Below are 26128 nucleotides of genomic sequence, written 5' to 3' on the forward strand. Positions count from 1 at the left end.
ACCCATTTTTTGAAGGCGAGGCCTTCAACACATAAGGAGATCTGTTGCTCAACTAATATCTCAGCAAAATACCCCGTATTCCATAGCCACCCAATTTGAAATTTACACTAGGCCATCATTCATAACGGCACACTTGGAGTGAAGTTTTGATGGAGCTTGTTATAATATATCCAGAGCGCCTGGTTCGACTTTACGAACTCAGGCAGCACACTGATACAGCATGTTTTAATATGGGAACCATTCCCATATAAGCAGCTACCTGTGTTTCTGTCTAATGTTCCCAGGAAAAGTCCTGTCCCGACACGAAAGTCACAGCTGCGCAGTAGAACTCCAAGAACCACCGACACACGCCAGTGCCGTCTAGATCGACACAATTAACACGTTCACTGCGTCGTGGCCTACCGGTGGGTCACGCAACGCAGTCCAGCCGTGCTGGCGCAAACAACGAGGCGTTTCTTGCAGTGCGGCGACGATATGTTTCCAAAAATGCATGAAAATGAGTGTCCACTATCATATCACAGATGGCGGTATAGATATAACAGATATAACATCTCGCAGATAACGAGGAACCCAGCGCACAGCAGGATCGTCTCTATCGTATTCGACCCTTGATGGATAAAATGAATCGCAATTTCTGCTCAGTGTTGGAGCCAGGCAAAGAGATTGCCATTGACGAAACGATGATTCCGTCGCGTGGGCGCATCGCCTTCAGGCAATACATCCCAGGTAAAGCCCACAAGTATGGAGTCAAGCTATACAAGGCCTGCACGAAGGAAGGCTATGCATTGAAAGTGCAAATATATGCCGGAAAATCTGACGCCATAGCGGGCATGGGGCATGCCGAAGAAGTAGTAGTAAATTTGATGGCTGGCTTCACCGGCTGTGGTCGCACACTTTTCGTAGACAACTTTTACGCGAGCATGCCGCTTGCGTCACGCCTGTTGAAGGATGATACATTTTTATGTGGCACTCTCCGATCGAACCGCAAGGGGCTTCAGAAAGAAGTTACAGAAGCTATAGTAAAAAAAGGAGACGTCGTTGGTCTTGAATCCCACAAAGGCGTAAAGGTGCTGAAGTGGTTGGATAAACGGCCCGTTCTCATGATGACAACGGTTGTTGAGCATGACGCCAGCCTTGTTGATACCGCAAAAAAAAAAAAAAACGAGAAAGGGTGAGCCGATCATGAAACCGCGCACAGTCCTGGACTACAACGCGGCGAAAAAGGGCGTTGACTACAGTGACCAAATGACGTCCTACTACTCCTGCCTACGGAAAGGGCTCAAGTGGTATAGGAAAGCTGCGGTGGAGCTCATCGTTGGAACTGCAGTTGTGAACGCATGGGTTGTCCGTTCAATGGTGGACGGTAAAACATCGCCAATCATTGAATTCCGCGAGGACTTGGCACGCGCACCTTTCGCCACAGCTGAGATTGAGAACGAAAGGACACGCGGAACAAAGCGCGCCCATACGCTGGAACAGGCCGATGGACCTGTACGGTCTGTCTGAAGGAGATGTACTGGATGCTACGCATCGCTGAGAGCTCGCAGAAGCCCAGAGCAGGCAAGGGTAATGGCGAAGAAAGTTGTTACATTCTGCGCAAATTGCGAGGGGAGGCCATTTATGTGTTTGCCATGTTTCAATCTTCTGCACTAGTAGAACTCCTAAACATAGACTGCGTTTTAGACATCGTGAGCTGGTGGCACGTAAGACATTTAGTTGCAAAGGCTGTGACTTGAACTGTTTTTTTTTTCTTCGGAAAATTATTCTGGAAATATTTCAATAAAATGTCGAGTTTGAGGTCTAATTATTGTGTCTTGGTGCTTAGTGAAGGCTGAAACGTGGCGTTGCCCACAAAGAGGAGCTGTTAGGTGAGTAGTAAACGTAGCAGGCAACGGCTTCAAAACGCAAACTCTTTATGGTGGAAACTCGTGCATGCCCAGTAAAAGAAAGAAGAATCGAGGGCGCGAGAGCAACAAGCGCCTCTGGCACTTGTTCGGACCAGAACGACCGAAACTCTTGGCCGCGATCTAATTACATAAAGCAGAAATTTTGTCAACAGAAAGGGCGCCGTTTTTGAGACATTCTTGAGAACTTGCTTCAGTCACGTTCATTGGGGATGAAGCGAGCAGAGTCGCGGTAATAAATGACTCGATAAATTCTCCAGGTGCCGTATGCTACAAAAATCCCTGATCCATTTGGTTCTTTACATCAGGTCATTTTTGTTCGATGACGTAGCCGTGCTATTCAAATGTTCGTGGGAAGCGACCTGACTATTGGTTCTTTGGCGACCGGACCTCGCCATTGGACACACCTTGCAGCCAATATTGAACCACAGCGCACAACGAATGGCGAAGGCTATCGTCAACGCAGGTACCTGCTGCTTTTCATTTCTGTGATTGGTCGATCGTCTGTCAGGCTTAATTGCGTCATGCGAAACAGAGTGGAAAAGGGGCAATAGATTCTTATAAAATGCGGCCCCAGAGGAAGCAACTTCCTGGAAATGCACGGGCCAAGTGAGCCACTTGATGATTTTCTATGCTAGCACACATGATTGAAGTAGCCCGCGCAAACTGCGACTGAAAATGCCAATACAGCCATATTTCAGCAGGCGGAAAAAACAGCCTCATAAGTGTGCCCCACCGGTGTATCACGCCGCACCCGCGGAAAGCGTCGGGTGATCCACCGGCGGGCCACAACGCAGAGATCAAAACTATGATAAGGGGCTACGCAGAGAACGTGTTAAAAGACGCAATCATTGCGGCATCACCAGACAGTCTGTGAAGATCGAGCGACTGCCACTACGGCTCGAGAGCCGTGGTTCTGAAAGAAAGCTGGGAGAAAACTGGTGCTAGGTTCTACCGGTATCAGCATTATAGTAGATAGCAGGAGCGTTATATTTCAACATGAAGCCGTCCTATTGTGCCACCCTACTTTCCCAAAGCTGATAAGCTTATACTTTACTTCACATTCACCGGTACTACAAGGTGTTGCACAGTTAGAGGCGCGTTGTAGAATGCTTCTCCCAGCTAAACCGCGGAATCCTTGCAGTTCAAATTTCGCACAGAAATCACATTTTGTCGCTAGTATTTTTTTATACTAAATTTGTTTGGGGTACTTGCCTGATTCGATCAGAAGAAGTCAGATGTTCCCATCGCCTGCGGCGGCGGCGACGCCAGACGAACCGCTGCCCCAGCAATGGGACTGGTGGCGCCACCTCATGCTGCTTACAACAACTCTGTAGCAGGAAAAGAGGGGGCGAACGTTTCTGGCAGAAGGTTTGAGTTGTTGTAAGCAGCATGAGGTGGCGCCACCAGTCCCATTGCTGGGGCAGCGGTTCGTCTGGCGTCGCCGCCGCCGCAGGCGATGGGAACATCTGACTTCTTCTGATCGAATCAGGCAAGTACCCCAAACAAATTTAGTATTAAAAAATACTAGCGACAAAATGTGATTTTTGTGCGAAATTTGAGCTGCAAGGATTCCGCGGTTTAGCTGGGAGAAGCATTCTACAACGCGCCTCTAACTGTGCAACACCTTGCCCCAGCGATGGGACTGGTGGCGCCACCTCATGCTGCTTACAACAACTCTGTAGCAGGAAAAGAGGGGGCGAACGTTTCTGGCAGAAGGTTTGAGTTGTTGTAAGCGGCATGAGGTGGCGCCACCAGTCCCATCGCTGGGGCAGCGGTTCGTCTGGCGTCGCCGCCGCCGCAGGCGATGGGAACATCTGACTTCTTCTAATCGAATCAGGCAAGTACCCCAAACAAATTTTGTATTAAAAAATACTAGCGACAAAATGTGATTTCAGTGCGAAATTTGAACTACAAGGATTCCGCGGTTTAGCTGGGAGAAGCATTCTACATCACGCTTCTAATTGTGCAACACCCCTTACAAAACAAATTCCTGTCATATTATACTAAAATACCAAATCGATCTCACGGAAGAAACACTGGTGTTACGTCGCGTAGTAGCAAAGAGCATATGCATATTTGCTTTGGCACTTTTTACAGCTCTCCAACAAAGTTTCCGAGCCTGGGAATGTTGTTCTCGACGCATTCTAGTCGAGACGAAGGGTGCGACGAAATGGCGCGACAATCTGGCTCTGAACAGTTGTGTTGACGGTGTTATCAGCATTATTCAGGAAAAGAGAGAGATTAGCAGGAATATGAGAGCGTTTGCGGGTTCCTATAGGTGTCTGCACAAATTATCAATAGATAAAACCATTGCTTCGAATAGGCTTCGAAACCGCGCCGGAACGAACAAGACACGTGAGCCTATCCCACCTTGTGTCTGCCGTGAACATTGACGCCGCAGTCAAGTTCCGCTCCTTCGTTTACTCTAGGCAAATAAATCTGGGCAATTACGGGCGAGGAGCGTATTGTCGGGCGCATCCATGCGATGTGACAACTACCAATATTTCACATTGCTCACACAAGAAAGAAAACCGAGCGGTTGTGAGAAAAAACATGGTAAGCGGTTTGTCGACTGCTGCATGGAGGTCGTATATGAGATCCCGCTGACCTGTGGGAAGGCCTACATTGGCCAGGCCGGGCGCTGTATTAAAGATCGAGCAGGGGATCATTTGCGGGCTTTAAGGAGTGGAGGGACAAATTTGGCAGCGCATTGCGCGAACTGCACTGCGTGCGAGCCGCGACTGGCTGACATTAAGATTCTGGGCAGAGGCCGTGATAGGACAGCGCGTGAGTTTTTGGAGGCTTTTCATATCGGGAAAAGGGGAGCGATACGTCAGTGCGGCTCTGGAAGGCAGAGATCAGTTTTCTTGATCGTGTTTTGTGATATTCCTTGATCATGTTTTGTAATATTCCTTATTTTGACTCTGTCTTTATGCTATTGGTATGTACTGCGCATGACCCCTTTTGAGCATATATTTGCTGCTATTGTTGCAAATAAACCAGATGAGAGTTAGAGCGTGTCCTGTGTCTTCTTCTCTTGTGTGTGTCTTCCTGTCGCTTTATCTTCAATCAAGAAAAATAATAGCACCCCTGTACTTTTTTCATTCAGTGTGGTTCTTGCAACCCTATAATGCATACCAATTTGCCAGTGTCCCGACTGCAGCACTGACTGTCCGATTTTGCGCCGAGAGAACAATTGTGGACGCTCCACTCTAGGCGTTGGGTGAGACGAGTACAGCAGCGACGGTCGTGTCTGTATCGTTGGTTTGAGGGATGGTAGGGCTGAATAATTAGAAATTGAGCGAGAATTTCCAGCCACGCAGACTCCTTTGTCGTCTCTGATAGTCTATAAGAAATTCTGGTTGATTACTCCAGTACTCTGCAACAGGAAACAAAGATGCTAGCGCCTTTAATTCGCATTACACGTATCTAAATTTTCATGTGCGCTGTTTCAGACATTTTTGTATCGCCAAAGCGATATATAACGCGGATGTCAAATTCCTGAAAGCGGAGAGCCCATCATGCGAGGCGGCCGGACGGGTCTAAAGGAGAGGACAGCCAACATAACGCGTGGCGGTCCGTGACGACATCAAATTGGCGACCGTAGAGGTAGAGCCGCAACTTTGTCAGTGCCCACACAATGGCCAAGCACTCCTTTTCCGTAAATCAGTAGTTGCATTCAGCTTTGGAAAGAACACGACTCGCGTACGCATATTCTTGAAAGCGATTTTTCCGTTAAGCCAAGACAACTCCGAGGCCAACAGCACTCGCATCAGAATGGACCTAGGTGGGTGCTGTGGGGTCACAGTGACGAAAGATTGGTGGCGAAGTCAAAAAATGGCGCAATGCGGTGAACGCTTCAACGCACTCGGCCGACCACGCAGTTCAGTCAATGTTTCCCCAGAGTAGCTTCGTCAGGAGTGCAATTATAGAAGCGAAATTCCGTACGAAGCGCCGAAAATAAAAGCACGGACTTATGAAGCTTCGGAGTTGCTTGAGTGAGACCAGTTTAGGAAACACTCCCCCACTTCACGAAGCTTGGCTGGATCATGGCGAACCCCTTCTTTACAGACGATATGCCCCAAAATGGTCAACCCCTGGGCACCGAAGTAACAATTCTTGAGATTCAATTGAAGGCCGGCGTCAGTAAGACAAACCAAAACTTGCCAGAAGTGCTCTAGGTGTATGCAAAAATCGGTGGAAAGGACAATGTCGTCCAAGTAGCAGAGGCAGATGTGCCACCTAACTTCCGCAAGATGCTATCCATCATCCTCTCGAATCACGTGGGCGCGTTGCACAGATCGAAGGGCAGCACATTAAATTCATAGAGGCCATCCGGCGTAACAAATGTGGCCTTCTCTCTGTCACAGCGGCCATTGGCACTTGCCAGTAACCGGAACGTAAATAAAAAAAGACGAAACGTACTCAGCACCTTGGAGGCTATCAAGAGCGTCGCCTATACGCGGAAGGGGGCAATTGTCCTCGTTGGTAATTTTGTTGAGGCGCCAGAATTCATACAAAATCTATTCGAACCAACTTTTTTCTTTCCTAGTACCACTGGTGAAGACCAGTGGCTTTGAGACGGACTGATTACACTACGCTGTGGCATGTCCTCAACTTGTTCTTTGATTACGTGACGCTCTGCCGCGGACACACGATAGAGTCGCTGTCAAAAAGGCGAGTGAGAGCCGGTCTGAATGTGATGCCTGACTGTGGAAGTGCGGCCGCGAGGTGTGTGGGCGTCGTCGAAAGCGAAGCGAAACGTCTGTAAAAGGGCGCACAATTTGCGTTCGGTGGGTGGACGGAAGAGCGTCATCGGTGGCTGTTCTAAAGATCAGGCGTAAGATCCGACTCCAGGGAATTGATGTAGTTGCTACGGTAGGTCTCGGATGCGTCAAGGTCATAGAGGAGGCGGGCTGGTTGAATAAAACAGGGATATTGACCACGTAGCATAGTAAGCGGGCGCGGTGATGGATTATAGACGAGTAGCTACGCGAAGCCACAGTGAACATCGAGAACAGCAAACGGCAGCGACAGGTGCTTGCGGTGGATGAAGGACGAAGACGGCATAAATAAAACAATAACGGCTGACATGGCAGGACACCAAAGAGACACAAGGGCACAAATTTGTTGTGCTGCGTCGCCGTTTTCATCCATGGTGAGCTTTTGAGGATACACTAAACGGTTGTCGTCGGGCAGTGCGTCGCACAGTGAAAAACATTCCAGTTCAGCTCGGGCGCAATCGATCACGGCGTTATTTTTGGACAAAAAATTTCATCCGAGCATCACGTCGTGGGAACAAGACAAAACTATCAACTCGACAATGTAAAAAAGACCTTCAATGACGACACGCGCTGTACATGCTGCTAAAGGTGCAATCTTCTCTTCACCAACACTGCGGGGCGACAAACCGTTGAATGACGTCGTAACATTGCGTAATCATCGGCAGAGTCGCTCATGAATCACTGACACTGCAGCACCCGTATCGACCAGCGCATATGCAGACAGACCATCGATAGAGGCCACTATAACGTTCGTGGGCAAAATATGAGGCCTTGAGCTTTTCTGAGAGCACGAAGTTCTTGCCTCAGAAACCGCGCAACTTAGTTTTCGTCGCCAGCAGGTGTCGGTCAAGGTCGAATTGGCAATAGTGACCGGCTACGTGGGGAAGGAGAACTATGGGTCGAATACGGATGCTGTTCGGAGGCGTACGTATGAGAAGACGGAGAAGAACGAAGCAGCGGTGGCGAGTAATATGAAGACGCAGGCTCTGGAGGTGCGGCCATGCGACGACGACAACGACGGACCACATGTCCAGGGCACCCACAGTAGTAGCAAATTGGGCGATTATCCGATGTGCCTCAAGGGTTGTAATAGCGCGGAATGGGAGGATGAAGCGGAGACGTTTGAGGAAGCGGTGCTTGGCGTAGGACATGCTGTATGGGTGGTAACGGCTCAGGCGGAGGCTGCGCAGCCACTGCCGCTTAGGTTAAAGGCGCCGAATCATAAGGTTGGCTATACTGTACTGGTGCTCCCACGTATATCAAAGGAGCGACAGAAAGAGCTTCAGGAACCGCGGGAAGTGCTTCTGCGATTTGTTGGCGAATGACCTGCTGCCACTTCGGCACCAAAAGAGAGGGGACGTCAGGACGCTAGTGAACAAGGGGTAGCGACGGGCAACACCTTCTCGATCAAACTGCTTTATTTATGGCAGCAAGTACGACTGTTCTGAGTCCGGTGTTAAAGCTGCAAGAGGCTGCGGGACGAGAGAGAATAACGAATGAGGTTATGGCGCTTGCCTAACTCATCAATGTTTTGGCATGCGTTGATGCCGTCGACGAAGGTTGCTCGGTTTCTGGCCAGAAGCATCTGGAACGCCTCATCGTCAATTCCCTGCAAAATGTGGTCAATCTTGGCACGTTCCGGCATTGAAGCGTCCACGTGCTTGCACAGGTCTACAGCATCTTCAATATAACTTGCAAAATTCTCGCTAGGAAACTGTGCACGGCCGCGCAGGCGTTGCTTAGCGCGCAGCTTTGTGCACTGCAGGCTGGCTGAAGATATCGGCAAAACTAGTCTTGAAAGCAGACCATGATGTGATATCGGCCTCGTGGTTGCGGAACCACAGCTTTCAACGTCCGTTAGATAGAATATGCTGCTGGGGCTCTCCAGGGCGGCATGAAATCTTCACCTCCACCAAGTGAAAGGATTTTTATTGAGTGCTTTAACAGCGGCAGCGAAGCCGGCCGCCAGTAGCTGTGTTTCGATGGAGGCGAAACCAAGAGGCGTCCGTGTGCTGTGCGATATCAGTGCACATTTAAAATCCCCACGTGGTCGAAATTATTCTCTTCTGGGCGGAATACACTTTCGTACACTGCGCATGTGATGCCGGCAGACGCTTTATTGCTCCACCCGGTCCGCTCTCCGCGGCGGGGCGAGCATCTGCTGGGATTTGGAATGCCACTACGCTCCTTGTTCTCCCCTTCGCTTTAGCGAGCGCAGCGGAGGAACACCTGCGGTAAAATTCTAGAACGCTTAGTGCGTTTCAATACCCCCTAGTTGTGGTCTACTTAGACTGCTAGCCGGACAGCCGTTTTTTTTGAGGCAAGTTCCAGTTCACATGAAGACTGCTTAGCCGAAGTCAACATCGGGGCAGGCTACTTTGCTGTCTAAACATGGCTGACAGCGCGCAGATCACGCTGAGCGAGCCGTACTTGCGCTGGTTACAGTGGCAGGACTGTGGTCGAACCGGAGTATGCATATGAGCTATGTTTCAAATGTGAATCCTTAGCCTAATGCGTACGCTAGCTAGAGGCTAACTAAGCTGCTGTCACGGGCGTGAAATTCGTAGCACTGCAGATTTTTTAATCACGCATGAGGAAAGCGCGCGGTTCCAAGTTTTGCTAAAGATTTGGATGCTGTTGTTCTGTTTACATGATCGCATTTTAATTTGGCGATAACTATTATTTGACTCTTGTGTGCTATCTACGACGTCGTCGCTTCCTTGGCACGCATGGGCTGTAGTAGCCGTGGCAAACTTTCACATGTATTTTTAGTCAGTCTAGGAAGAACGAGCACACCGGACAATACCGGCTTGTTTCGCAATGATTTTAGCCCCATGTACGATTTTAGCCTCAGTTGCTGTGTTTAAGTTTCCTCGACTAGTGACAGCAGACAACAGGTCTAGCGGCACAAAGGTTTTCTTTTGCTGTAGCCGGATATCACTTTTTTTTTCGCAATCCTCTGAAGTTTACAGCATTCTGCATTTTTTCATGCACAGAGCTGTGTGCATGAACACATCCGAGAACATTTGCACTTCAATATGAGTGAACAAAGGTAGAAACGTCGCTAACGCTATCTTCTATTAAGCCGTGAGCGGGCCTTTGCATGAGAAACACGGTCCGTACGGTCTGCTAAAAGGTGACCGCCCAATAGCCAATTTGCGCTGGACGATTACACACGCAATATTATTGCTGCAAAAAATCGGTTAACCGTTAAAGACTTGTTTTTCACCTGTATCATTATAAAGTGTAAAACAGCAACATTTTAGCGGTTATTCAAACGGTTTAGCTTGTCTTTTATGCCGCGAGGTGCCACAAAGCGTAGACAGGTAGACGCGTTATTTTACGCAAACGTGTAGACGTCTACGATGACATCTACGACGCTGTCTTGCTATACGTCTAGGGAATTCGAACACATCCACTATACCCGTGGAACAGCGCAGCTGGTTGTCGTGGTTACGGCGCATGCGCAGTCAAGCTTGTGCTACGTCATGCGCCGCCCAGCACCGGAGCCAGCGGTCGGGCGGCCGTCGCGCTCGGCTACTGCTGTACCGGTTGCAATGGTAACTGCGCATGCGCAGTAGCGGCCTTTCGGAGGCACCGGCGACAAGCGCAAACCTACCCAGTGGAGCTCACCTTCCAGCTATGCTAAACTTTCGCTACACAAAACCCGATGAAGAGCTAGCTGCACGCTTCCGCACTGAGTCCCCACGTGCAGACTGTGGACCACATCGGCAGCAATTGACACCTCTTCGCTGTTTCCGGTTGTGTTGATTGAGCGCACTCGGAAATATCCCGCAGCAGCAAACACAATTTACGAGGAATACGCGATAGCCAAAAGCGACTGCTTTCCGCTTGCAACTGAAATTCATGCCTGCTGTGTTTCAAGCCTCGCTACAGCAAGACGTGTAAATATGCAGAAACCATATAGCATGATGGACAATCAGTTATATGTGTCACAGACTTGCAAGAAGCGCCCTGATAGCCTCACGCCCGCAGCAACAACTATGCACTTCAGCCTGCTGATATCGTGTTGTCGACGTCAGTAAAGTCAGCCAATGGGAGCAATGAGCTCGCGAACTGGGTCGCTGATGTATACCAAACCTAGATTATATAACGGCCTTATGCGGAATAAACTATTTCATGAATACCATGATTCAGCGAAATCATAAGAAGACCGCTGACATCTTAATTCATATGAAGGTAGACGTTAAGAACTTGAAAATTAGACCAATCAGCTTACTATGCGTTACGTAAATGTTATTTGCTAAGGTAATCCCTAAAAGAATCAGGACAACCTTACACTTCAATCAAGCAATGAATCAAGCTTGTTGTATGAAAGGGTATTCTACAATCGATCATATTCATATCATAAACTATGTGATAGAAAAATGTTGGGAATATACGCAGCCCTGATATATAGCATTAATTTATTACGAAAAAGCATTTGACTAAGTAGAAACATGGGCAGTAATGACGACATTGCGAAATAACGGTGTTAACAAGCCGTATATGAAATAACTGAAATATATATATATCATGGCTGCACAGTAAGCACACTTCTGCATAAAGTTACAAAATTTTCATAAAGAGCGGGGTCAGGCAAGGAGGCATGATCTCCCCAGTACAATTCACAGCTTGCTTAGAGGAATTATTCAGACACACATAATGATCGAGCAGCTAGGACTAAAGTTGAGTGGAGAATGCATCTACTAAGTGACGACATCATCATCAGCCGCAGCAGGATATACCCACTGCAGGGCGAAGGCCTCTCCCATATTACTCCATTTAACTCGGTCCTGTGATAACTACATCCGCTTGACTCCTGCGTACTCTTGACCTCATCCGCCCGTCTAAATTTCTGCCGTCCCCTGCTGCGCTTTCCTTCCCTTGGAATGCAGTTTTTAACCCCAAGCGACCATAGTTATAATTTCTTCGCAACCCATGTCCTGCCCATGCCCATTTCTTTTCCTTAATATCCACTAGAGTGTCAGTAAATTGAGTAATTTCTCTGACCCACTCTGCACTCTTTTTATCTCTTAACGTTACCTCTACCATTTTTCTCTCCAAAGCCTTCTGCGTTCTCCTGAACTTAAGTAGGACCATTTTCGCTTACTAATCTGTTGCGTTCCTACTTCAGATTTAGGTCCCGAATTAGCCTAAATCTGAAGAAGGAACGCAACAGATTAGTAAGAAAGAAACCCATCAACGAATTAGCGGTGAGGGGGAGGGCAGAAGAGTTCAGGATCTCGCTACAGAATAGGTATTCAGCTCTAACTGAGGATGGCGACATTACCCTAGAGGCAAGGAACAATAATTTCAGAGATATCATTACTGAGTGCGCGGTAGAAGTAGGCGGTAGGATAGTTAGAGAGGATACCGGTAAGCTGTCTAAGGAGACGAGAGATTTGATTAAGAAACGCCAGAGTATGAAAGCTTCCAATCCAACATACCAGATCGAATTGGCCGAGATATCAAAGCTAATCAATAAGCGCAAGGTGGCCTATATAAGGAAGTATAACATGGAGAAAATTGAGCATGCTGTAAAGAACGGGGGAAGCCTTAAAGCGGTAAAGAAGAAATTGGGCATAGGCAAAAACCAGATGTATGCGATAAGGGACAAGGCGGGCAACGTCATCGCTAATATGGAAAAGATAGTCAAAGTAGCCGAGGAGTTCTATACAGGTCTCTACAGTAGCCAAAGTAGTCAGGACCGTACTGAGATTGGCGGTAAGGAAAAACAGTCAGATGCTCCACCAGTGACGAAGGACGAGGTCAAGAAAACACTAAAAACTATGAAAAGGGGGAAATCAGCTGGAGAGGATCAGATAACTACAGATTTGCTGAAGGATGGGGGGATATCGTGCTAGAAAAACTGGCCGCCCTGTATACGCAATGCCTGGTGTCATCGACGGTACCGGTATACGTGTAAGGTATTTACTAAGGTAATCGCTAATAGAGCCAGGACTACCTTACACTGCAATTAAGCAAAGGATCAAGCAGGGTTTCGGAAACGGTACACTACTATCGATCATATCCATACCATAAATCAGGTGATAGAAAAATGCTCGGAATATAACCAGCCCTTATACATAGCATTCATTGATTACGAAAAAGCATTTGACTCAGTTGAAACCTCGGCGGTGATGCAGGCATTGCGAAATCATGGGGTAAACAAACCGTACGTGAAAGTGCTGGAAGATGTATATAGTGGCTGCACAGCAACCATAGTTCTGCATAAAGAAAGTAACAAAATTTCCATAAAGAAAGGTGTTAGGCAAGGAGACACAATCTCCCCAGTACTATTCACAGCTTGTTTAGAGGATGTATTCAGAGACTTGGAATGGGAGCAGTTAGGGATAAGGGTAGATGGAGAATACCTCAGTAATCTGTGATTTGCTGATGACATTGCCTTGCTAAGCAACTCGGGGGATGAACTGCAAGTAATGATTGATGACCTAGACAGGAAAAGTAGAAAGGTAGGCTTGAAAATCAATATGCGGAAGACTAAGGTAATGTTCAACAGCCTCGGGAAGGAACAGCAGTTTACATTAGGTAGCGAAATACTGGAAGTAGTACGCGAATATGTCTACTTAGGACAGGTAGTAACCGCAGATCCGGACCATGAAAAGGAAATAACAAGAAGAATAAAGTTTAGATGGAGAGCATTTGGCAAGCACTCGCAGATTATGACTAGCAGCTTACCGGTATCGCTCAAGAGGAAATTATACAACAGTTGCATCTTGCCTGTACTCACCTATGGGGCTGAAACGTGGAGGCCAACCAAGAGAGTTATAATTAAGTTAAGGACAACCCAGAGGGCTATGGAACGAAAAATGCTAGGGGTAACATTAAGAAATAGAAAGCGTACAGAGTGGGTCAGAGAAATAACTCAAGTTACCGACATTCTAGTAGAAATTAAGAAGAAATGGACATGGGCAGGACATGTAGTGCGAAGAGAGGATAACCAATGGTCGCTGAGGGTAAGAAACTGGATTCCAAGGGAAGGAAAGCGTAGCAGGGGGTGGCAGAAAGTTAGGTGGGCGGATGAGATTAAGACGTTCGCAGGGGTCAAGTGGATGCAGCTAGCACAGAACCGGCTTAAGTGGAGAAATATGGGAGAGGCCTTCGCCCTGCAGTGGGTATAATCAGGCTGATGATGGTGATGATTTTCGCGAGCCTCCATGTTTCAGCTCCTTAGATGAGTAGAGGTAAGATGCAACTGTTGTATACTTTCCCCTAGAGTGATACCAGTAAGCTGCTGGAAGTATTATTCGAGTACTTGCCAAATGCTCTCCATCCTAATTTTATTTTCCTTGTTATTTCCCTTTCTTCGTCTGGATCTGCGAATACTACATTTCTTTTGTAAACATATTCGTCTGCTACTTCCAGTGCTTCGCTAGCTAACGTAAACTTGTGTTCCGTAAGAGACTGTTGAACATTACCTTAGTCCACTGCTTATTATTTTAACATTGCCGATCTTCACAACCCTGTGTTATTACCAGTCCTTACCAGTCGCCCTCAAGACATTATATTAGGCCTCGATGTTTGAACTGCACACTGCTCTCTCATTGACTATTCTTCTGGACTGCTTCATCTAGACCTGCCGCTCTGTCTTAACGAACAAGCTCCTGAAACGCGGCTACATTCGCCTTCTTGCCACTAGTAGGCGGTGTGAATGTGCTCATGTCGCCCTTTCCCCCTGTTCCTGATGGCGACTACATAGGTTGCTCCATAAACGGTATGACTCTGCATCGTATAATCGCTCTCCCTGACAATACCGTGCACGTAGCAAATAACCCCTTATATTCCAGGCCTGAGCTTTAGCTTTTTTGTGCAAGTTCTTCCTGAGGGCATTTCTTTCACCGAATTGACCCCATTGCTAACCTAAATGTGCTCTTTACCTGACCTTATTGCTGAAGTGCCGACACGAACTGCATCGTCCCCACCTCGGAAGCCGGGATATCAGGACTGGTTGCTCCTGGTCGTGCTAGAGCACTTACGAGCCTTCTGACTTCGAGCAGTGATATTCTTTATTTTGATGAACGTCCCTTGGGTCAAACGTCTCATTATTCATCGCATCGATACTGTAGACGCCAGCCCAATTTACAGCCAACCTTACCGAGTCGCTATTTCTGAACGTCGCGTCATACAAGATGATGTAGAGCAAGATGTTGGCAAGAAAAATGAAACTTCGAGCAGCTAATTACCGACACCTCAATCTAAATTACAAAGGACGTTTACCCACTCCCCAGGATAGATGATGCCCCCGACTGCTTGCATGGTGCAAGCTATTTCTCTTCGATTGATATTCGTTCCCGTTATTCGTTCCCGGGAGAAGATCGCAGTCGACGAACGGGACCGGGAGAAGACCGCCTTCGTCACTCCCGATGGACTGTACTAATTTAGGGTGATAGTTTTGGTCTGTGTAATGCGCCGGCGACATTCTAGCGCATAATGGACTCTCTTCTACGCGGCTTCAAATGAAAGACATGCTTATGCTACCTCGATGACGCCATTGTATTTTCCTCGACATTCGACAGCCATCTCCATCGCCTTGATGCCATTCTTGGAGTCTTCAAAAGAGCTGGCCTTCATCTGAACTCCAAGAAGAGTAGCTTTGGACGACGTGAACGCAAGGTGCTCGGACACTTGGTCGAGGTACGCCCATGACGTTCCAATTTGCTGAACATAAGAACAATCTCCTTTTCCACGCTCACTGCAGCCCTCACTAAACCGCCCATCTTGGCACACTTCAACCCTTCAGCACCACTAAAGGTACGCACCGACGCCAGTAGTCTCGGTATTGGTGCCATTCTGACCTAATAGCAGACGGGTCGCACTCGCGTCATTGCTTATGCCAGTCGCCTCCATTCTGTGGCTGAGCGGAATTATTCGGTCACATATCGTGAGTGCGTAGCCCTCGTGTGTGTTGTTATAATGTTTCGCCTTTACTTGTTTGGCCGCCCGTTCTTCGTCATCACCGTCTACCACGCCTTATGTTGGCTTTCTAGACTGAAGGACCTTAGTGGTCGCCTAAGGCTTTGGGCCCTGCGTCTTCAGGAATACACTTTTTATGCCGTTCACAAGTCCGGCCGGTTGCACATCGATGCCGATTACTTGTCACACAGCCTGGTAGACCCGCCGCCTGAAAGCGAGTGTGACGATCACAGCAGTGTGTTGTCGATCTCTGACCCTTTTAAATATTCGGCGTGAGCAGCGCTTAGATCCCTGATCTCCCTGACGCTACCCTTGCTTTGCTTGTGCTCCACAACGGTCCCTTATACCGGCGGAATATGCTATTAGATCGCGCCGAGCTTTTGCTCGTAGCCCGCGAAAACCTGCGCGTGTCACGGTTCTTGAACAGCGGCACGGCGCAACAACTGCGGCCATCTTGGCGTATCTCGTAACTACAACAGCATCCGCCGGCGCTTCTTTCGGACAGACATCTACCGCTCTATTCATCGTTACGTGACTTCTTGCGGCCGGCATCAGCAACGGAAGGAGCCTTCGGTGGTGCCTGCTGAATCTCTGCAGGCGATCGGCATCCCAACAGACCCATTTTCCCCAGTTGGCCTTGATCTCCTCGGGTCTTTCCAACTCTCTGCTTTGGGGAATAAATGTATTGACATGGTCACGCACTATACTTCGCGGTACGCTGTCAAACGAGCGACAGCCTCCAGCTCGGCAACTGACTTGTCTGCGTTTCTTCTCCACGATGTCATGCTGCTACATGGGCCTCTGCGCAGGCTGCTCACTGAACGTGGCCATTCCTTTCTTGCTCGAGTAGTCAACGAAACTCTTCGCTATACTGCTTCATTAAGGACTATTCGATCGCTTACCATCCGCAAACGAACGGCCTCACCGAACGCCTCAACTGCACGCTCACGGACATGCTGTCAATGTATGCATTGGATGACCACTGTGGCTAGGATATTACTTTACCATTGTAACGTTCGCGTATAATTCCTCCCGTACCGATATAATGGACTACTCGCCCTTTCATCTTCTATTCTGTCGCGATCCTTCACTTCCATTTAACAGCGTACTGCTTCCCATCGCTAATGCCAGTTTCTATGTTCGTGACGCGGTATCCCGAGCTGATGCCTCCCGTGTTATTTCTCGCCGCCGATTTGCTTCCTCCCAAAACTCTCAAAAACGACGCCACGATTCTCGTCATAGGGATGTCCACTACTCTCCGGGCTCTCTCGTCTAGCTCTGGACTCCCGCTCGTAGAGTTGGGCTGTGTGAGAAGCTCCTACCGTTATTTACGGCCAGTCACGTCCGACACATACGAGATCAGCCCTGTGCCTCCGCCACGACAGTCAGCTATGCCATGTACCGAGATCATTCATGTCGCCCTAATTAAGCCGTACTGCTTAAGCTGTAGTTCACCGAAGTACGCATCGGAACTTTGCTTTTCGTGAGGGGTAATGTTACATGTACGCCCTGCGTCCTGAACATCCATTTAAGAAGACCAATAACTACAGAGAGACAGAAGACGAAGCTGTAGCAACGGTTGGTGTTAAGAAGGTTGTCGCTTCATGGGGCATTTGCGCAAGTCAACGGCTGTTGTGTTTCCTGAGCTAGCCTTCTTGCCACGTATTAACATCAAAACGTTAAAAATCGACTTTGTTTACAGTAAATAAGAGTAACACGCGCCCCTCATGTCATAGTTTTATTTGCCTATACGTAGTAACGGCAAGGTCCTCGCTGGAGGACCTTGCCCGTAGAACTCCCCTTTCCTAAATTGTGTTTGACTATAATATACTATTATCGTCTCGTAATTCGACTTACCTGGTGAACAAATCCCAATCGCATTCCTTTTGTGATGTTTCAGCTTCAAATAACCGATGATGGTTGTGACATTACAGGTGGCTTTATGTATAATATAATGCGTGGAAGGTCCAGGGCAGAACGAGAGAAAGAAGGTGGCTACAAGGTCTGAAAGAGCACTGAACAAGGATAGGGGGGGGGGGGGGAGCCTCAGTTCGCAAGTCGAGCCAACGTTTCGACAAGTGGACTTAGTAGTTCGCAGCAGTCAAATGGATGCAGTTGGCGTGGGGCCGGGTTAATTAGAAGAATATGGGAGAGGCCTTCACCCTTCAGTGGTTACAGTCAGGCTGATGATGATGATGTTTTTATTCACTGCATTGACTAAACCTGCCTGTTTGAAGAGGGAAATAAAAATAAATATGGGTGTGTTCACTTAACAACGCTAATCGAGGTCAAATGACTATTTTTTCTTTTCAATAAAATGTTTATTTGGGGTTGGCTAATGTCTCGACACAAAGGAACGACGCATAATTTTGCAAGATACAGCGTAGTTTTCTGGGAAAAAATCGTACATCACTAGAGGTGGAAAACGCCGTGTTTGCCATTTCAAAAAAGTTGCAAGATTGGAAACCTGCTGAGCTTGCCCACCAAACTGTTGTCATCCATTACTGTTTACCCACTCAGTCTAAGTAAACTTTACATTTATACCAACTATTAAACAATTCCTGTGTTAATGCAATTGATTTCGTAAGCTATCGCGAAGAGAAAGAGCAACGCTCTACAAAAATATTTATTTTCAACCTCGCAATATAGGCATGATGAGTTACAATTGTGAGACAAGCGTCCAGCGCACGAAAAAGACACGGACGAAGGTAAAAAGGAAAACACGAACGCCGGAGTTACGTTGATGAGTTATGCTGTTAGCGCTTGAACTTTTTCTTTATGACGCAGGTTATATTGTTAATTTAAGGCTGAATTTGGAGCTCTACACCACTAGGTGCGTTCTCTACAAGGCATCAAAACAGCCCAAGATTCTAAAACAGCAAACGAAGGGCAATTTTGATTGCAGTTCTAAAAAAAAACCTTTCGATTTTTACTCAAATCCCTCTCTTGAACGCTGAGTACTTCAAAAACATTACGAATTTAACAAGTGTGGCATTATATCATTTATAAATATAAACGTAAATATATATCTGAGCTCTATAGTCGTGAAAATTTCTAAATTCAGCCTTGCGTTCTGGCACGATTCAATAAAGCTTTGCCACTGAAACTTCCGGATATCGTTTCCAGAGATTTCGATAAAAATCGCAGGTGTAGTATTTGAATTCGAATCAATGTTATCAATTTTTATTGTTTAAATGTTGGCCGATTTAATATAATAATATGATATAATAACACGCATGGATACTATTGGGAAAACGTTACAGTGGTACCACTTTATGGAGTCGTGCGGAATGAGGGTGAATATCGACAATTGTCAGCACTAGCGCTCAGTTTTACATGGATTTTTATAATTTAAACAATATGATGAAATACTTTCTTAGTTTAGTATAATTTCTGAGGTATTGATGATTCTTGAGCAAGATCTTATAAAAATAAAAAATGATGTTTTTTCTTGAATCGGTATCGAAGCTGCCCTTTTCGTGCTGATTTGGAATTTGGGGCTTTTTGGGCGAAGCTGTGAATAGTACTGGGGAGATCTGTGTTTCCTTGCCTAACACCTTTCTTTATGGAAATTTTGTTACGTTCTTTATGCGGAACTATGGCTGCTGTGCAGCTACTATATATATTTCCTAGTACTTCCATACATGGCTCTTCTATATGGCTCCTTCCATACTTCCATATATGGCTCACCCTGATTTTGCAATGCTTCCATGACTGCCGAGGTTTCTACTAGCCAAATGATTTTTCGTAATCAATTAGTGCTACGTCGAAGTGCTGGTTACTTCCAGACCACTGTGCAGAACATTGTGCGTGCGGTGTAGAACAATCTACAGAACTTATTACACTGTCTTATGGGCAGAGGACAAGAGTGTGCGTGCATACATTAACGCCGCACAAGCACTACACAGCTATATTTTGACCATTGTGCAGAAAATTGTGCGTGCTGTGCAGAACAATCCATAAACTTCTAAACAATGCCTTATGGGCAGGGGACAACAGTGTGCGGTGCATACATTAACGTCGCACAAGCACCACACAGCTATATTCCGACTATTGTGCAGAAAACTGTGCGTGTGGTACAGAACAATCTATAGACCTCTAGGCAATGTTTTATGGGCAGGGGACGAGAGTGTGCGGTGCATACATTAACGCCGCACAAGCACTACACAGCTATATTCTAACTATTCTGCAGAACATTGGGCGTGCGGTGTAGAACAATCTATAGAACTCTAGACATTTTCTTACGGACAGTGGACGAGAGTGTGTGGTGCTTACATCTAACGTAGCGCAAGAACTACACAGCTTGCCCTTGTGACCTCAAATCCACTGACGCAGGTACGCTCGATAATGTGTCTGTTTAGAAATGTACTCCCAGGTCAAGTGCGAGGAATAGACACTAACACTAATCTCCATGCAACTGGTGCCTTCCCATTTTGTTATGGTGGGGACTTTCTCCTCTCTCGCTCCTGAGTGACATCAGCGTATGACTGAAACTTAGTTCGCGCGAGGAGAAAGGGGCATTAGCGAGGAGTCCAGGGAGAGTCTGATATCATCTTCCAGCAAGAATTATTGATACAGTATACGTAGCGTCAGAAATATCGAAGGATAAAGACAGCCTCCACATTACTATCAAACCATGCGAGGAACATTCTAGGAGGCACTTAAATCTGATAAGGCGAAATCTTTGGCTGCAGTTTTATTTGACAAAACTTGTTAAGTGTCGCAGCACTACTACCAGCACTGTCGCAACAATCAAATGTCTGAAGCCGATTTCACCTTTCACAGCGACTTAAGACATTCACAGAAAGGAATGTGACACTGTGGCTTTCTTTTTCTGTAAACCAATTTAGAACGTAGGCGAAATTTATTGCGTTCAAAGGAACGCATTAAATTAAAAAATAATTAAAATTAAAATTAAATATATTTTCATTATTAAAATTAATTAACGCATTAAAAAAAAGGAACGGCGTTTGTGTTAGAAAAAGGGCGGGCGACGTTCAGTGTGCAGCAGAAAGACCCAGGCTTTCGCATATCTCCACTGCAGATTATGGACGGCTTTGAGAAGATTTAGTATAACATGGAGAAAATTGAGCATGCTGTAAAGAACGGGGGAAGCCTTAAAGCGGTAAAGAAGAAATTGGGCATAGGCAAAAACCAGATGTATGCGATAAGGGACAAGACGGGCAACGTCATCACTAATATGGAAAAGATAGTCAAAGTAGCCGAGGAGTTCTATACAGATCTCTACAGTAGCCGAAGTAGTCAGGACCGTAATGAGATTGGCGTTAGGGAAAAACAGTCAGACGTTCCACCAGTGACGAAGGACGAGGTCAAGAAAGCACTAGAAACTATGAAAAGGGGGAAATCAGCTGGAGAGGATTAGATAACTACAGATTTGCTGAAGGACGGGGGGGATATCGTGCTAAAAAAACTGTCCACCCTGTATACGCAGTGCCTGGTGTCATCGATGGTACCGGAACCATGGAAGAATGCAAACATTATCCTCAATCACAAGACAGGGGACTCTAAGGACCTTAAAAATTACAGACCAATCAGCTTACTGTCTGTTACGTATAAGATATTTACTAAGGTAATCGCTAATAGAATCAGGACATGCAAAGATCAAGCAGGGTTTCGGAAACGGTACTCTACTATCGATCATATCCATACTATCAATCAGGTGATAGAAAAATGCTCGGAATATAACCAGCCCTTATACATAGCATTCATTGATTACAAAAAAGCATTTGACTCAGTTGAAACCTCGGCGGTGATGCAGGCATTGCGAAATCAGGGGGTAGACGAGCCGTACGTGAAAGTGCTGGAAGATATATATATAGTGGCTGCACAGCAACCATAGTTCTGCATAAAGAAAGTAACAAAATTCCGATAAAGAAAGGTGTTAGGCAAGGAGACATAATCTTCCCAGTACTATTCACAGCTTTTTTAGAGGAAGTATTCAGAGACTTGGAATGGGAGCAGTTAGGGATAAGGGTAGATGGAGAATACCTCAGTAATCTGCGATTTGCTGATGACATTGCCTTGCTAAGCAACTCGGGGGATGAACTGCAAATAATGATTGATGACCTAGACAGGAAAAGTAGAAAGGTAGGCTTGAAAATCAATATGCAGAATACTAAGGTAATGTTCAACAGCCTCGGGAAGGAACAGCAGTTTACATTAGGTAGCGAAATACTGGAAGTAGTAGGCGAATATGTCTACTTAGGACAGGTAGTAACCGCAGATTCGGACCTCGAAAAGGAAATAACAAGAAGAATACGATTGGGATGGAGCGCATTTGGCAAGCACTCGCAGATAATGACTAGCAGCTTACCGGTATCGCTCAAGAGGAAAGTATACAGCAGTTGCATCTTGCCTGTACTCACCTATGGGGCTGAAACGTGGAGGCCAACCAAGAGAGTTCTACTTAAGTTGAGGGCAACCCAGAGGGCTATGGAACGAAAAATGGTAGGGGTAACATTAAGAGATAGAAAGCGTGCAGAGTGGGTCAGAGAAATAACTCAAGTTACCGACATTCTAGTAGAAATTAAGAAGAAATGGACATGGGCAGGACAAGTAGTGCGAAGAGAGGATAACCGATGGTCGCTGAGGGTAACAAACTGGATTCCAAGGGAAGGAAAGCGTAGCAGGGGGCGGCAGAAAGTTAGGTGGGCGGATGAGATTAAGAAGTTCGCAGGGGTCAAGTGGATGCAGCTAGCACAGAACCGGGTTAAGTGGAGAAATATGGGAGAGGCCTTCACCCTGCAGTGGGTATAATCAGGCTGATGATGATGATGATGAGTGCAGCAGCACACATGCAATGTGTGGTCTGCGATTATGGCCGCCTGATTGTCCCACCAAAACAACGTCCAATAATTGAGACACAATTATGTCAAACAGCCTTACTGCTACGCGATATTCCGTGATTAACTGAGTTAAACCATCTGTATCTGTAGACACACTGAGGCAATTTGTTAACTGCTCTGCCGTCCTCAGATAAGAAGAGGACTTGGCCCCCGGAAGTGCTGCGTCCCAAAGGTCACACATAAACCAGTGATCATCCATCAGATTCCCAAGGCGAGGCGCCATCCTCTCCCTTCCAGGTGAGTGAAGGTGCTGCCCTCACAAGGGCCGCGAGACACCGCAGCGGCTTTTTGCCTTCTGGATTAGAGGTCAGCAGCTCCACTCAGCGTGGATGGCGCGCGCTCGCTGCGCTGTTTGGTTTTCGGAGTGGCAAGATATGGCGTGCGGCGGTGGTCAATACGCGACTGTGGCCGGCCGCACATTCTCTTCCCTCATCGACATTGGCATCCACTTCCCTCTTTGTCTTTTATCCTCCGGCGAGTGACAGTGGCACCCCTATGTTGCCATTGAGACGGCAGGCTCGCTATACAAGGAGAATTACAATTTGTTATTAGGGCCCGGCGTGGTGTAGTGGTTTGCGCGCACGGCTGGGGATGGCAGGGATAGCGGTCTGATTCCCGATGGAGACATTCCGTTATTTAAGTGCCTCTACGGCAGACACTTCACGTCACTCATCAGCCAAGATAGGTAGAACACGCCGAGCACTCTTTTTAGAAGCTTAACACATACCACATTTTCCCCCTCCATGACTTGATGCAAAACGATCGACCAGAGCTGAGTGTGCCATTCCACATTTTTTGCTGCATTTTGGGAGAGCCAAAGACGGCCTCTTTCCATCGACGTCATGGAGACATTTATGCACAGAGGCGGAATTCTTGCGAATGATGAGCGCCAGCGGTCTGTAAACGAGCCGGGTAATTTTAAAAAAACAATGCTCACCTCAGAGGCCCGCTTGTACACGAAACACGCGCTCACCAACGTTGGCACTACCCAATGCAATCATTCAGCAGACATTCGTGCGTGAGTCAGGTGCAGCTCATCCGGCAGAAGAATTTTGCTTCAAACGAGAAGTCGTACCTGAAAAAGTGGTTGTTCACTCGTCCATTCCTGTCGACCATGGAGAACCGGTTCACATAGTTGGAGAAGTTGCTGGAAAAAGGATGAAATTGGTCTCGTTTAGGGTGCTCTGGTGATTTTCAAAGCCTGCATGGTGAGAAATTCTAGCAGCAAAGACCAAAATTTCTTCTTCTAAAAACGACCTCCAAAAAAGCTGAGTTGCCACTAAATGTAGCTGCTTTGCTCGAAGTTTTCGTGGGATCTTAGCCTCCTTGGTTTGCGCGTATCTGCGCTTGCGCTTGCATGCCCATCTAGATAGCTTTAAGCCAGCAAGAAACAGAAGGAACTGATGTCGCGCGAAAGGGCTCATGTATCGTTTTGAAAGTAGTCAATAAAGTTTTTGGGGAAAGAAGAGCTTCGAGTCAGCCCGAATTATATGTAATGAGTCGAGTTGACTAGAAAGGCACTCGCGGAACATTTTAATGAGAGTTTCACTCAGTTCATACCAAGGGAGAATAAACCAGTAAGCTTGAATGCTTCTGTCCATAGTGTCTCTGAACGTGGATCCAATAAATCAGCTATCGACACATTTCTTCAACCCCGCCGGGGTGGCACAGTGGTTACGGCGCTCGACTACTGTTCCCAAGGTTGCGGGATCAAATCCCGGCCTCGGCGGCAACTTTTCAATAGAGGTGAAAAGCAAGGCGCCCGTGTGCTGTGCGATGTCAGTGCACGTTAAAGAACCCCAGGTGGTCGAAATTTCCGGAGTCCTCCACTACGGCGTCTCTTATAGCCTTAGCTGCTTTGGGACGTTAAACCCCTCAAACCAAACCAAACCAAACATTTCTTCATTTTTACAATTGATCTGCAGTAAATGTGAATAATATACAAATAAAATTACTTATGCATTTTAGTTTATTCTTCCTGTTATAACAGATATCTATAATTTAGTACCCGGGATGAGTGTATTTCTGGCTGCTATGAAGAAACCTAGCTTAACTACCTTGTACAAATGAGGCAATATAAATCTCATCTGGATTTAGTCCGACATTTGTTATGCGTGTATATTGAAAAATTTATGAATATTTTATTTTTAATAAATCTTTAAAATAATTTATAACTGAGTGACGCCTGTCTAGGTAAGCATAAAGCACTACCGATGCCCAACATGGACTCAAAAAAAAAAGATAAACAGGCACGGCCTTATTGACTCTGAAAGAAAATATACCGCACAATATCAAAAAAATATGATTATAATTTAGGTTAATTTGTTGATTTCACGAAAGACATTGATTGTCCTAATCACGAGTTACTGCTGCACAAACTCTCACTTTACGGAGTTTGCGACATCCCTTGGAAATTCTTGGATCGTAAACAAGTGGTAGAGCTCAATGCGCATGCGTCTATTGCGAGCTGTGACATTTTAAAACTTACACATGGTGTGCCGCAAGAGAGTATTGCGAGAACATTATTATATATGAATGACATTGTTGCGCTAGTCAAAACGGCGAAGTTGATAACTTATGCAGATGGCTAGCTGTACTGTGTTATTTTCCGGTCCATGAGTGCCTAAATTGGTGAGAGAACGTGATGCTTGCTTGACAAGGTCTTCTTCTTGAATGCAGAAGATATTATATTACCATAGAAATTAAAGAACATCTTCGTGCATCTAATAACTAATAACTTCATGACATCATTAGGTTCGCTGGTGGTGAAATAGATGTGTATGAGCACAAAACTTTAGGACTTGTTTTCTGAGCTAATCTGAACTGGGATGCACAAGAGAATAGCATTTGTAAAAGCTCGCTATGACAACTGCACAACCACAGCGGGGCCATGCCCAAGGATGAAGGATTGAATCCCGGCCGCAGTGGCCGCTTTTCGACGGAGATGAAGAACAAGGCGCCCGTGTGCTGTGCGATGTCAGTGCACGTTAAAGAACCCCAGTTGGAAGACATTTCCGGAGAGCTCTACTATGGCGTCTCTCATAGCCTGAATCGCTTTGTGACGTTAAACACAACAAAGCAACCAATGAGGGCGACCAATAAAGGACAATTTATACAAAAGTAAGTCTCGCGGGACAATGTTAAGCGGCTTTCGAAAATACTTTAAAAAAATGCATCTATCTGTGTACTATTTGTAAAGGCATATGTCAAAGAGAATGAATTCCGTAAGTTGAGTGCTACAGGATAGCCACAACTGCGAAATCCATATTGGGTTCAGATGAAAAACATTACATCCATGAAGGTGCTAATAAAGCCAGAATAAGCGATGTGTTCTAGTGTTTTCCAATAAGCAGATATCACAAAGCGCAGTCGTAATTACTGTACCACAAAAACTACTTTTAAAATAGGAGTTAAATAGCGATTTTCCAGTGACTAGGCAGTTTTGGGAAATTTATTTAGGTGTTCGGGTGGTGTGTTTTTAGTCCACGTTCTCTCGCGCGGTTCTTTTTTGTCTATATGATTTCAGCCATATGATGACCGCATTCATTGCAAACAAGCGTGATATAGAGCCCGCTGTTGAAAAATCTATAAAACACGTAGTTAAGAACGCTGTATACGTGAAGTTTATTTTTCG

At 46.4% G+C, this 26128-nt stretch overlaps 1 protein-coding gene across 1 annotated transcript in view; it reads right to left on the bottom strand.

Annotated features, from left to right (window-relative positions):
- LOC146172039 (acid phosphatase type 7) overlaps positions 1-26128 on the bottom strand; it is a 374339-nt gene that overhangs the window by 191070 nt on the left and 157141 nt on the right. The window contains exon 6 of the mRNA XM_084586139.1: positions 23570-23641. Within this exon, the coding sequence (XP_084442265.1) occupies positions 23570-23641 (72 nt within the window). The remainder of the gene's footprint in view (positions 1-23569; positions 23642-26128) is intronic.

This window comes from Amblyomma maculatum, unplaced genomic scaffold (genome assembly GCF_055883805.1).
Source record: "Amblyomma maculatum isolate TAMU_Amacu unplaced genomic scaffold, ASM5588380v1 scaffold_15, whole genome shotgun sequence".
In the NCBI taxonomy this organism is placed as follows: Eukaryota; Metazoa; Arthropoda; class Arachnida; order Ixodida; family Ixodidae; genus Amblyomma; species Amblyomma maculatum.